The 13,553-nt window shown below is 33.7% G+C and overlaps 1 protein-coding gene across 8 annotated transcripts in view; it reads left to right on the top strand.

Moving 5' to 3' along the window:
- The window catches only part of LOC111143859 (sarcolemma associated protein), a 141,576-nt gene that overhangs the window by 85,003 nt on the left and 43,020 nt on the right, over positions 1-13,553 (top strand). For 3 of the 8 annotated variants that reach the window (XM_022497819.1, XM_022497822.1, XM_022497820.1), the window contains exons 7-13: positions 39-110; positions 1,437-1,577; positions 2,685-2,822; positions 3,880-4,048; positions 4,136-4,186; positions 4,673-4,723; positions 9,609-9,671. In XM_022497819.1, the coding sequence (XP_022353527.1) occupies positions 39-110; positions 1,437-1,577; positions 2,685-2,822; positions 3,880-4,048; positions 4,136-4,186; positions 4,673-4,723; positions 9,609-9,671 (685 nt within the window). Of the gene's footprint in view, positions 1-38; positions 111-1,436; positions 1,578-2,684; positions 2,823-3,879; positions 4,049-4,135; positions 4,187-4,672; positions 4,727-9,608; positions 9,672-11,847; positions 11,851-13,553 lie in introns of all 8 variants that reach the window. The other 5 variants (XM_022497826.1, XM_022497824.1, XM_022497823.1 and 2 more) reach the window with 5 other exon arrangements.

Here is a 13,553-nt window from a genome sequence, read left to right on the forward strand (position 1 = left end):
TTTTAATTACTCTGGGATTTAAATTAATTTTTCAACAGGCTTTAATAGATGAAGATAGACTCTTATCACGGTTAGAAGTTATGGGAAACCAATTACAGGCATGCTCCAAAGTAAGTATTAATCTCAAGTAAAGATCCTTAAAGAAAAATGCATAAACTATGCACGAAAAATGCATAGTTTTTTATGTAGCTTGTTTCTTTGTCATTTGTGTACGTGCTAAAACATTTATGCGTTTTCACCATTCTTTCAAATCTTTTTTCATTATAGGAAATTTCAAACATACATGTAAGAAGAAAGAATTGTGTATTGAATACCCATATACAACTCTTTCTTTGTTTTCTATCACAGTTGATATTTGCTGGAGAAACTGGGTCATTTGTCCTCTATAATTTCCCTCAGTCTGGATTGTTATTTAAACATTTCTTCTAACTCTCCTCCCACCCCATAAATTGGTAGTTTGATCTAGAGATTTGATCTAATTTAGGTTCAACTCTTTTTTTTTGCCAGCAATACTTCATGAATAGTATTGTGTACTTTCACCAGAAGGCACCGTACTATCTAGTTGTCTTTCTTTTGAGATATTAGCAATCTTTGATGATTCTTGGCTAGATCCATTATTAGGGCTTGCAAAAATGGTGGTAATATAGTTCTGTTATTCCTTCATTTATTATCTGGATTACTTCTATAAATACTTCTTTTCCTCCTCATAAACCATTTGGTTACCCTGAAGTCATTTTCTTAGGAAAAGAAGGATAAGTTATTTTCTCCATTTATTTACTAGATTTTAAAATTGGTTCCTTCTCATCCACCAAAGAATGACCATGAAGTGGTTTTTTTTCCCCAAACATAGATTTAATATATTTCATGTGTTTCAGCCTATTCCATTTGTTGTTCTTATTGATGCTCAAATTTTCCCATCTTTGGTGCCTGAGTCCTTTTGGTAGAACCCCAGCAAACTAATAGCTTCCTGCTGTCATTTTAGACAAGGTGTTTCAGACTCGTCTTGTACATTTCCTGCCTCAGAACTGGACTCAGCTTTTTCTTCAGGGTGCTCTTATTCCTTATTCCTAATGGTTAACCATTATTTTAAAATGCTTGGCCCCTTTGAAAGTAATAGATTATTTTTACCCACAAATGTAAATATTGTGGCTTATAGAGAATATGACAGGCGACTTAATTCATTTTGTACATTTGAGAGAAATTCTCCATTTCCTTAGACTTTTTTTTCTATTGGAAGTATGGATTAATGTATTTGTGAAGGCATAATTTACAGTGCAACTTTTAAATACAGCTTCAGTTAATACAGGGCCAACATTATTTCTATTTGGAGATACATCAGTATAGAATTCAAAGAGCATCATAATGTGTTATTTTTCCAAATGGTAAATACTTACAAAAATTACTTGGCTATAATTATAAATGTCTTCTAATCCTAGAATCAAACAGAAGATAGTTTACGGAAGGAACTTATAGCATTACAGGAGGACAAACACAACTACGAGACGACAGCCAAAGAGTCCCTGAGGCGGGTTCTTCAGGAGAAAATTGAAGTGGTTAGAAAACTTTCAGAAGTTGAGGTATTTCATTTTAACAAATATAAAATGGTAGTATGTTTAAAATTTTTAGCCTAAAATTGCTAATATTGTAGGACATTTTAAACTTTAGTATTATATAGCTAAGAAATATTTCCTGTCTGTGAAGTGGGAAGGGATAATATGCTGTTTTCCTTGTTAGGAATTTTCAACATAACCGTGTGAGTCTGGTGCTTGTGGTTCCTACTCAGTGACCGAGCAAATAACAGCCTCATCAGGGAGTCTTACTGTGTGCATTCTGCTTAGGATTCGGCCTCTTACACAGTGGACTGTGATATGTGGAGGGAATTGATCTCCTGTCACCTAGTTTTGCTTTTCTTCCAGTGGAGGATAGTTAGTGGAAGGTGGAGAACCTTACCACTGTTATTTACCCACCCTCTGGAGAAGAAAACTGTGTCTAACTTTAGAGGTCAAAGGGAAAATATCTCTGAGGTCCTTTCTTGGTCTTTTAGGAACAATCAAAATGTGATTCTCGTTGCTTTAAAAATAACCTAATTGATAATGTAGGTTATTCCTTTGAACTGCTGCTAAATTACCACAGAAGTTATTTGTTACTGGATTTAGTTAAAATGCCCATTGTAAACTGAACAGTAAAATTACTATATATAGTATATACTGTAGAATATGTTATAGTAATAGTTTCTATAATAGCCTTATCCCATTATAACTAATTCACTGTCGTGTCATTGATTTGATATGCAAGGAAAGAAAATTGCTAGTAGTCTTCTAATTTTCTTACTAAGTTGATTATGCATAGTATTAAACTTGCTTTCAAGAATTGATAAGCTTAAAATATTTTCAAGTCTAAAAGTCATAACCGGTGGCCTTTTAAAAGAGTAGTTATATAAAAGGAACATTCTTTCCTCCCCTGCCCCCTTTCTGTTGTTTTGTTTTTTGTTTTTCAGTTTTTTTGCTGTATTTTCTGTTTTAGCATGTACCTAAAGTAAATTAAAATTCTTATGTTGTTTAACCTTTACATAAAGGCCAGGGCAGATAATAATTTAGAACAGCCCATAGAATTAACACTTTTTATAAGTTGAATTTAGAATGTGCATTTATTCTAAATCAGTTATCTGTAAACTTGAATTACAGCGAAGTCTGAGTAATACTGAAGATGAATGTACACATCTTAAAGAAATGAATGAACGGACTCAGGAAGAATTAAGAGAATTAGCCAATAAATATAATGGAGCAGTTAATGAAATTAAAGATTTATCTGATAAATTAAAGGTATGTATTTACTCAACCTGAAAGTTTGTTAATTGTCCCTAACATACTTGGTAGATTAAGAGGTTAGGTATTGCTGAATAGCTGTTGATATAAAAATTAGTAATGGTTGAAATATGCAGAAAAAAAAGGTGCCTTTTAGCCCAAACCCCACTGCCACAGATAATTGAAAGTCTGTAAGAGCTGACATATTTCCTTTGGATGGAAATAAGTAGTATTTCACAACAGGTATCTTTTCATATATAATAGGAAGTAGATGTAAATCAGCAAACCCCAAGATACTTAGACTTTTTAAAAACTTGAATCTGCTTATCCTTGGGGAGTCCCAGGGATAGAGCCCAACCAACTATGTTAGTGCTGAAACAAGCCCAGAAGTAACTTGGAGTCATCTGTATGGACCCTTGTAGCCTCCAGGGATGCTATTAACTGCTTCAGTGGCAGCTCCCTATAGCTATAGGGCATTTAGGATAAGGACAGATGAAGCCATAAGTAATGTCAAGTTGGTCCCTTAAATGTTATAACTGAGTTTTAAAGACCCATCTTTAAATAATTGAAACCATGGAATGAGTGGCTAGAAAACATATATTTGTTAGAGAAGACTAGGGCATACCTCCCCTCTGTGTGGTTGGTGAACCTGTAATAGTTTTAAAGATTGGTCTTGTTAAATGGAGGTCATTTTGAAAAATGCTAATGATCATCATTCTTTCAACTAAATGCAGTTTTGTTTAAAATATCAGAGAAAATTACATTTTAGAACTTACAAAGTAATTTAAACAATAGTAATTTCAGGGGAAAACCTTACATACTTCCCTCTTGAAAACTTTGGAGTTTTTCATTTTGACCCCTTTACTTGTATGTATTAGGCCTGTTTGCTTAATACAAGTTTTTCTTTCCTAGGTGATAGGGAAGCATGACATTATTTTGACATTTACAAATATTTTCTATAATATTGAATATTCTCCTTAGAAGTTTGTGGTGAATAAAAGCAGTCCTGCTTTAGGCCTTTGAAAGCAAGTTCAGACTTTATGAAATAAATGAATTTTTTTTTCTTTCTCAACAGGTAGCAGAGGGAAAACAAGAAGAAATCCAACAGAAGGGACAAGCTGAGAAAAAAGAATTACAACATAAAATAGATGAAATGGAAGAAAAAGAACAGGAGCTCCAGGCAAAAATAGAAGCTTTGCAAGCTGATAATGACTTCACCAATGAAAGGCTAACAGCTTTACAAGGTAAGTTACCTAATCCAGAAGTTGATTTGATTTGATTTTTTTTTCTTTTATCTGTGAAATATCTTTTTCTTGGACTTTTATTTACAGTACGGTTAGAACATCTTCAGGAGAAAACTCTTAAAGAATGCAGCAGTTTAGGTAGGTGTGTCACCCAGTTTCTTACTTAAAGCTGAATTTTATCATTGAATTTTTGATGTTTACTTTCTCATGGGGTACTTATTTTAAGAGGGTATTTCATGTTTTAGGTATAAAGTATCTACAGTCTTTCAGAAAATTTCCTTAAAAATATGCTTGATTGCCACCAGTGGGCACCATTGTTTAGTCTTAGAGATAAATGAAATTTCTGCATCTGAGACGCTATACTTAGAGATATTTAAATAAGAAAATACATGCAGAGCAGGACCCTTTTTCTTTTGAGGTTCATTGGAAAGCTACTGGGCAGTTATAGCTTTTTCTCTGAGTCAATAGAAAATGGCCCGTTGAACCCTTCTTGTAAAAACAAATTTAAAATGTGCTTTACTGTGTTAATGTAAGTAGGAATACAAAATGCCATGGTTACAGTTGAGACCAGTTTTAAAGTAACGCTTTCTTTGATAAGGCAATGATACACTGTCTTAATCCTAGGGATACAAGTTGATGACTTCTTACCTAAAATAAATGGGAGCACAGAAAAAGGTAGTGTAAAAAACTTAAATGTTTTTCTTTCATGATATCCTTTTACTATTTAAGCAGGATAGAGAGATCAGTGTTTTAAGGTTTTAAGTGTTTGGAATGAAAAGCATGCAGTTCATAGACCATTGAATCCTAGCATTAAAAAAAGCTTCCCTTTATTTTGTAATTCTTAATGCTATGATTTTTGGTTAGATATCCCTTGTTATATGGAAATTTTTAATTATTCAAATAACAAAAATGACAAAGTTCAACTTTAGCATTGGTTTATATACACAGTATAGCTTTCTCCCCCAGTATATTTTTCAAAGAACTCTACTTTGATTTTCTTCCATCAAGTACTGTTTCCTGAGGATACTGGGCTTCCATTTTTAATGTTTGTGCCCTGCCCCGTACCTGGCCAAGAGCTTATTTAACAGCCCATTGAGCTCTTGGATATGTCATAGAAACTGCTTTCTTTATACTGTATATCTGTTTCTTTAATCAGAAAAAACAGAGTCAGTCATTTCTGCTATCTGAAAAATCATTTATTAGTTAATGATTAGTTTACTGCGACCCTTCTTTCTAGATAGCTTGCATTATCTCTTGCCAAAAATGTATGGCTATTCTTGGTTTTTCTGTTACTGCATGAGGTACTTTTTACCATATGGCTTGTACATTCTTTCAGTTGGGAAGATCCCCATTCATCCTCCTCCATTTCCGCCCATCCAGCTTTAACTGAGCTCCAGCTATGTGCCAGATCCTGTGTTAGATGCTTGAAGCACAGAATGAATAAAATTATTTTCCACATTTATAAAACTATGTACCTCTCATCTTAGTTTTTATATAGAAGTTAGTGCAAGATATCAAGGGTAACACTCAGAACTTCTTATTAAATATTTTTTTCATGTGTCAGGGGATATTTTTGTAGTCCTTGGGGCACAGCCAACTCTGATAAAGTTAGGAGATACTTTTTTGTTTTTGTTTTTGTGTGGTTGGCTTTTATTTTATTTATTTATTTTTTTAAAGATTTTTTATTTATTTGACAGAGAGAAATCACAAGTAGGCAGAGAGGCAGGCAGAGAGAGGAGGAAGCAGGCTTCCCACTGAGCAGAGAGCCCGATGCGGGGCTCGATCCCAGGACCCTGAGATCATGACCCAAGCTGAAGGCAGAGGCTTCAACCCACTGAGCCACCCAGGTGCCCCGTGTGGTTGGCTTTTAATCAGGAACCAGCACGATAGGCTCAAGTAATCATGTATAAATGAGCTGTAAGCTCAAGATCTAATATTACATATATTCTATAACAAATCTTAAAACTCGAAATTAAAAGTTATTGCCATTAATCAGTTATTTGACTATTCTGTATGTGTTTTATAAAATACATCTACATTTTAGAATTCCAGTTTGAGTTTCAATTTGAGAATTTTTTATTAAAGGTATAGTTTATATTCATTACTGATATTATTAATTTCTCTATTAGTTATATTTAACAAATATATACAAAATGACTTAATCCTCACCTTCTAAAAGCTTATCATTGTTAAATGAATTTTTATTTTTTGTTGTCATTATTTGCTTTTATTTTTTCCTCTTTTTGGCATGAACACTTTTTATTCCAATTCATCACCATTTTGACTTAAATGTTATTTATTAATAATGTTAGTGTTAACTTAGGCTGGGAACATACTCTTCCTTCAGTTAAGAGAATCCCTTTATATACAGTAAATCATCTTTATACTATTTTAGAGTTGTCAGATTACTGCTTAAAATTTTTTGCTGAGATGAGGATAGTTATAGACAACTCCTTGATTTAAGACTGAATAAGGTATTTTGGATACTTTAGGGTACTTCTTACCATCATTGTTTTTTAGTGGTGATAAATTGAGTGGTGTGAGAGTGACCTACAAAGTGTCTTTAACGAAATGGAATAGTAAATATCTTGATATGCACAAAAGCATCATTATACCAGATTTAATACAGAGTAGATTTTGGAATGAGTCTGTTCTGAGTCATTTGTTATTACAAACCAATTATCAAGCATTCCAGTATTACCAAAGTCCATAACGACAATATGCTATCAGATATGACTTTATCTAAAATTGCTCTTTAAATAGTAGAGCGAGAACCAAGTATAGTTTTAAGAGAATGTTTTAAAAATATCTGGGAATGTTAAAATTAATGCCTTTTCTCTAGTAAACTCTATTTTTTGAAATTACTTAAATCTAAAGTAGCTGCTATAAGCACAGGTTTTATACTATAAATTTTTTGTATCTTATCTGGTAAGCATAATTCAAATATATCTTAGTATAGAAAAGCACTGTCTAATAGAAATATTATGAGAACCACATACATAATTCTAAAATTTCTGGTAACCACATTAAAAATATAAAAAGAAACAGGTAAAGTGTTGCTAATGTATTTTAATAATGTTTAATAACATATTTACTTTAACTCACTATATCAAAAATATTATTTCAACATGTAATCAGTATTAAAATATTATAAATGAAGTATTTCACATTTTTTCCTTGGTAAGTCTTTGAAACCAGCATATATTTATTTTACACTTACAACATATCTCAATTCAAACTAGCCATTTTTTCAGGGCTCAGTCCACATGTGTATTGAGCATGTATGTTGGACAGCACAGGTAGTATAGAAAATCGAAATTTATAGAAAACTCATGTGTAAATAAAACACATATTAAGTATCACAGCTCTCTCTTTTGTTTCTGTATCTGTCTTTTCTTTATATTTCTGCAGCCCTGTTTGGGATCTTAGACATGCCTCCCCCACCCCCAGGCTCATGTATCTGATTCTTTTTGCATTATCAGTGATATCTTTTATAGTTTTGGCAAAGTGAACTCCCAAGGGGCTGAATTCAAGTAATGAAGTATTAAAAGTGTCATCATCCAAATCTTTTACATATACTCTCTGAAAGACTTTTCTCTCATATCTTAGAAAATGCCTTTGTAGAAGTCATACAGATATATTTTATATTAATCTTGCATTTTATCTAAACTAGTATGATAAATATTTTAATCTAGAGTCTAGATATTAAAATCAGAGTACATAAAAGGGTGATTAGTGGCTTAGTGAGTAATAGGGGATTTACTGCATTAATAAATGTCATCTAAAGTCCTGTGATGATAGTCAGAATTTTCTCAGAAAAGTTCCGATAAGTCCTTTAGGTTAAAATTTGGTTTCAGATGAGTTTTCGGACTTAAGCATGATGTTGTATAGTTGGAGTTCTGAAAATGTTATCATAGCTTAGTTAGGATTTATGTCAAACAACTTTTGATCATGTTGATTACCATTTAACTGAGGACTCCTGCTTTGGATTTCTTGGCTCCAATCAGCAAATGCTATTTATTAGATTTTTTTTCAAATTTTTGTTACAGATAGCCTTTTTTTTTCTTTTTTGGGGGCTATATTGTATCTCTATGTAGTATAACTATATAACTATATAATTATATACAACTATACACACATATCATATATAAATGATACATATGTATATATAACTCTTGACTGGAGGCTCTGTGCACCATGTAAATAGGTAAAGGAGAATGACAGATTTCAGTAGGAAGGTGAAGGAGGTGGCATTAGTAAGGATGTCAAGAGAAGTTGTAATGTGATCAGAATAGGAGATGCCTCCCTGCCTCTCAAGCAAAGTTGAGATGATGAGCAGGTGGTTGGTTGGTTGAAATGAGAAAAGAAAAGAGGCTTTCACAGTCTGAGTGGTACTAACTCGTGTCCTCTTTGACAGCTTTTAGTGCTTGCACACATTCCAGATAGTCATCATACTGGGGTATATTTTTAACACTTGAACTTCCAAAGTCTCCTTAGAAGTTTTGAAAGATCCAGAGATAAAATTGAAGGATGTTATCCAGATTCAGAAGTTAACTCTTTGAATCAATATAAGTAAAGATTATTGTAAGAAAAGGGTTGAGGGGCGCCTGGGTGGCTCAGTGTGTTAAGCCTCTGCCTTCGGCTCAGGTCATGATCCCGGGGTCATGGGATCCTCACATCGGGCTCTCTGCTCAGCGGGGAGCCTGCTTCCTCCTCTCTCTCCTTCTGCCTGCCTCTCTGCCTACTTGTGATCTCTCTCTCTCTGTCAAATAAATAAATAAAAAATCTTAAAAAAAAAATAATTAAAAAAAAAAAAAGAAAAGGGTTGAAACTTTTCTTAAACTCCTGTTAGGTTCTGATTCTCCTCACTCATTAAAACAAATTCTGTTTGACCTGAGCAAAACCATTTTCCAGGCTCTTATTTTAAAATGTATAGGCATTGACTTTAGTCATTTGGGTAGAGATAAACAATGTAATATTTTGAGAGTATATAAAGGACAGATTAAATAAGTCAGAGGGAAAGGTTATTTGTGAAATGAAAGTCTAAAAATTGAAATGTTGCATCAGTGTCTTAAAAATTTTAAGGCATTATTTTATGGTATTCTTAAAATATTTATCTTTTGCCTCTTAACTAAGAATAGCTTTGAAGAGGGACTGTTAGAAAACAGTTATTTGAAAATTCAGTAAGAACAAATAATAAAATTTCAAAATTATTTACAGGTATTTATTAAGCACTCATGGAGAAAGGTATATTTTAAAAGTGGGAAAAGCTTTTTAAAGCAATTTATCTATGGTTTTCTTGAGCTCTTTGGATAGAAACTGTACCTTTAAAAGCTAACTATTCAGGGTACAAGTCAATGATTATATAATTATAATTTTTAGTCATTTAGTTTTATTTAACTCCAAAATATCTCTGCTGTTAATATTAAAAATATATTAAACTTTCATGAATCTTATTCAGAGTCACTCATGTTAATACATTTCCGTTTTCCTACGTTTGCTGTTGGTTTTCAAGAACAGCAACAAACTATATCCTTAAAGGTGTTTCTTTCTTTATTAGAGCACTTGCTTTCAAAGAGTGGCGGGGACTGCACTTTTATTCATCAATTCATAGAATGCCAGAGTGAGTACAGAGTATTTTTCACATTGATTTTAATGCAGTCAGGGGCAGAAATTGAAAAATGAGAGGAAAAATTAAGATCTCAATGTGTTTGTTATCGAAGAAGTGCACAGAGGGCCATCTTCAGACAGCAGCAGTACTTTTTACATTGTTTTGGCTTCTCTCTTTTGAGAAAATTATTTTTGTGGCATTTGCCTTCAAAGAGATTTCATATTGCCCACAAAAAAAAAGGAAGTTTCAGCTTTTACCAAAAAAAATTATTGTTGAGCAGGGAATAAAATGGAATGTCAAGCACCTAAACTTTATGTGTGGACACTTAAGAGGTAGTATTAACATTAGCCTGTTTTATTTAAGTTCTAGTTCTATCACAGGTTTGCATTTGAAGTTTTTAAATAAATTTCCTAAATGATTAAATAAAGCCATGAAAACGGTGATTTCGTTTGGGCGCTCAGATCTGAAGATGGCCCTTAAGGTAGCAGGACCTTTCTAGCGGAGGAGTAGCAATAGATTGTCCAACAGTCTGACATCAACCGCCTACCCTTGGGAAGCCTGTCTTTACTAATAGAGATGGATAGGTTGGCTTTGAGGTGATTTGGACCTCTGCTGAATTCTGAGCGAAAGTGTCATGAATTCCCTCTTATTTGAAAATCACATGGCTGCTTAAATCCTGATGTGATATTCTTTTCGTCTTAGTGATAATTAAAGGTCACTATATGTAATAAAGATTTATTGATGACATCTATACTTTTCCCTACCAGATATAAAATATACTTTCTGAGCGTTTTCCTCTTCCTGTTCGCTCTGTTTTTGAATTGAATGACTTCCCGTGTTTTTATGCTCATGAGCTCATCTTCTAGATGTGCAAGCATATGTGGTTCTCTCTCCTCTTCACACACACAGTCTCAGGAGCACTTGAGCTTTGTAAGGGTCACACCTGGTAATTATAGCAGACAAAATCAGTGGATCAGATGTTATACTCCTCGGAAATGCCTTAAGGAAACCTGGAATTTCATTTAATAGTTTCAGAAGAGCTTCTATTTTGTCCATTTTAGAGATTATGATGTTGAATGTCAGTTTAATACTATTTTGAAGGAAATACTTTAATAATTATTTAGTAAATAAAAGTATTTATTTTGAGGAAAATTATTTAATATCATATTTCTTTGTCGTTTAAAACTTTTCCATAACGCAAAGATTAGTCCGTGTTTTTGTTATCTTCTGATCATGAAATTTCACTTTTATGGGACATTGGCACAGGGATTTGGGGCAAAATAATTGGTATCCACTGAAACCAACTAAAAGCAGAATATAGTCTAAAATACAAATCTTTAGAAGGATTTTATACTTGTTTTATTGCATATGACCATTTTTTGATAAGTTAGTTTTATTTTAAGTTTTTGTGATTTGTATTTTGAGCCCAAAGAAATAAGAACAGAGAACTATCCAAAAAAAGACTTACTAAGTTACAATTTGCAAAAATCTTTTAAAATATTATTGTAAAATATTTAGCTGTAGTTGTAATACAGAATGATGTTTGTCTTACATTAAGAAAAAGATATTTGGGGGCACCTGGGTGGCTCAGTTGTTAAAGACTGCCTTGCCGGCTCAGGTCATGATCCCAAGGTCCTGGGATCGAGCCCCACATTGGGCTCCCTGCTCAGCGGGGAGCCTGCTTCTCCTTTCCCACTCCCCTGCTTCTTCCCTCTCCTGCTGTGTCTCTCTCTGCCAAATAAATGAATAAAATCTTAAAAAAAAAAAAAAGATATTTGGAGGGTCTCCTGGGTGACTCAGTCGTTAAGCATCAACCTTAAGCTCAGGTCATAATCCCAGGGTCCTGGGATCGAGCCTCACATTGGGCTCCCTGCTTCTCAGGGAGCCTGCTTTTCCCTCTCTCTCTGCCTGCTGCTCCCACTGCTTGTGCTCTCTCTCCCTCGCTCTCTCTATCAGACAAATAAATAAAATCTTTAAGAAAAAGATTGGAGATTTTTATTGTGTCATAGGAGAGGCAAATGGACCAGTAAACATTCAGATATACAGCAAAAATTATGTAAATTACAGCAAGCCTCTCAATGGGGATATTAGCTAATAAAATTATAAGAACTATGTAATAGCATGGGGAAAATGTTAAATGTGGTACAGAGGGGAAAATGATAATATAAAATCCTTTTCTTATGGACAGAGAGTGAACCAAAGAACAAAAAAAATAAAATACAAGTATTCCTAGATGTCTGAATCCATTGGGTCCCAAAGTGCAAACAGAGGAAGTTTGGACTGTAAGTTCTCGTAGCTAGGAATATAGTCCATTACCTGAATCTGTTCAGTTCCTGAGTTTTGGTAACCAGTAGCAAGGGTTTGATTAAGGCGGTATCTCAGAAATTTCCAAATATGTTGGCTTCTTAAATTTGGATAGTCAGGGTTGCATACTAAGAGTTAACTCTGGTTTGATTTGTCAGAAAGGATGTTTTCATTATTTTGTAACAAGCTGCCAGTATAGAAATTGTTGTTTAATAAGTATTATGGCGAGTAAGGTAAATTCAGCAAAAATCATACTCAAGTGAACTTTTGAAAAATTTTGGATTATTTTATTATAATCTCACACAAACTTTTTTGCCATTCATTGATAGCCATCTTGAGTTGATTTATGATTTTGAACATGAAGTTTATACTCAGTGAGAAGTGACACTTCATATTCTTATTATCAGTCTCTATTTTTTTTCAAGATTTTTTATTTTTAAGTAATTTCTACACCCAACATGAGGCTCAAACTTACAACCCTGAGATCAAGAGCTGCATGGTCTACCAACTGAGCCAGCCAGGTGCCCCTTATTTCCAGTCTTTTAAAAAGCACATGTTAAGTACCTAGATTTCATTATTTACCATGCTTATTATATAATCCAATTCACCTTGTGTTTTAAAAATTAGAAAGCAGGGGCACCTGGATGACTCAGACGATTAAGCGGCCAACTCTTGATTTCAGCTCAGGTCACGATTGCAGGGCAGTGAGATTGAGCCCCATGTTGGGCTCTGTGCTGGGGTGTGGAGTCTGCATCAGATTCTCTCTGTCCCTCTCTCTCTGCCCCTCCCCCTCCTCTTTCTCTCTCTCTCTCTCTCTGAAAAAGAAAAAAAAAAAAAAACAAAGCAATTCACTTCCATAGGATTCATCATGTCTATTTTTAATATATTAACAGATTTTTTTTTCAGTTTGCATATGTGAATCCATAAGAACGATTTAGTTGTTGGCTGTCTCCATTTATAAGGTGATTTTGACGAAATTAAATGAGTTGGAACACATTTCAATTTGTTTTCCTTTTATGGTAAAAGAAACTGTGTTTCTTTTTAATTCTCTTTTAGGAGAAAAGCTTTTAATCCTGGCAGAGAGATTGGATTTTAACAGTTTTAAATATAACCTTTTGCATAATTCCAGGGCTGTGAAGTAAATTTTCTGTGTAAAAATATACCACATAAAATCTAGAATTAACAAGTAACTTTAATAAAACTTGCTAAAAAGCTCTAGCAATATTTTCTCTTCGGGGATTTGGGCATGAAGTTTGATTTAAGCAGAAGTCCACAATCCATGTTCCCTGCAAATTTTAGTTACTCAAGGTTTACCATAAGTTTACCATGTAAACTTAACAGATAAGTTGAGACTGTTGTGTTCTGCTAAAGATGCTTTTTGAGTTAACAAATTGTGTACCTCTAAATCTGTTTCATATGTATCCTGTGAACTCTGTCACTTGATTAATTTATATGCTGAGTGCAAAGATAAATGGTAAAAGGAGGAGAATCTCAGGACGTAGAGATTCACTTCACGGGCACAGAGTGAAAGACTTCCTTCACGGGACTGCTGCCTACACTTTTAATTCCTTTTGCCACTGTTTGGTGAGG

Source organism: Enhydra lutris, unplaced genomic scaffold (assembly GCF_002288905.1).
Source record: "Enhydra lutris kenyoni isolate GAN:26980312 unplaced genomic scaffold, ASM228890v2 scaffoldscaffold10, whole genome shotgun sequence".
In the NCBI taxonomy this organism is placed as follows: domain Eukaryota; kingdom Metazoa; phylum Chordata; class Mammalia; order Carnivora; family Mustelidae; genus Enhydra; species Enhydra lutris.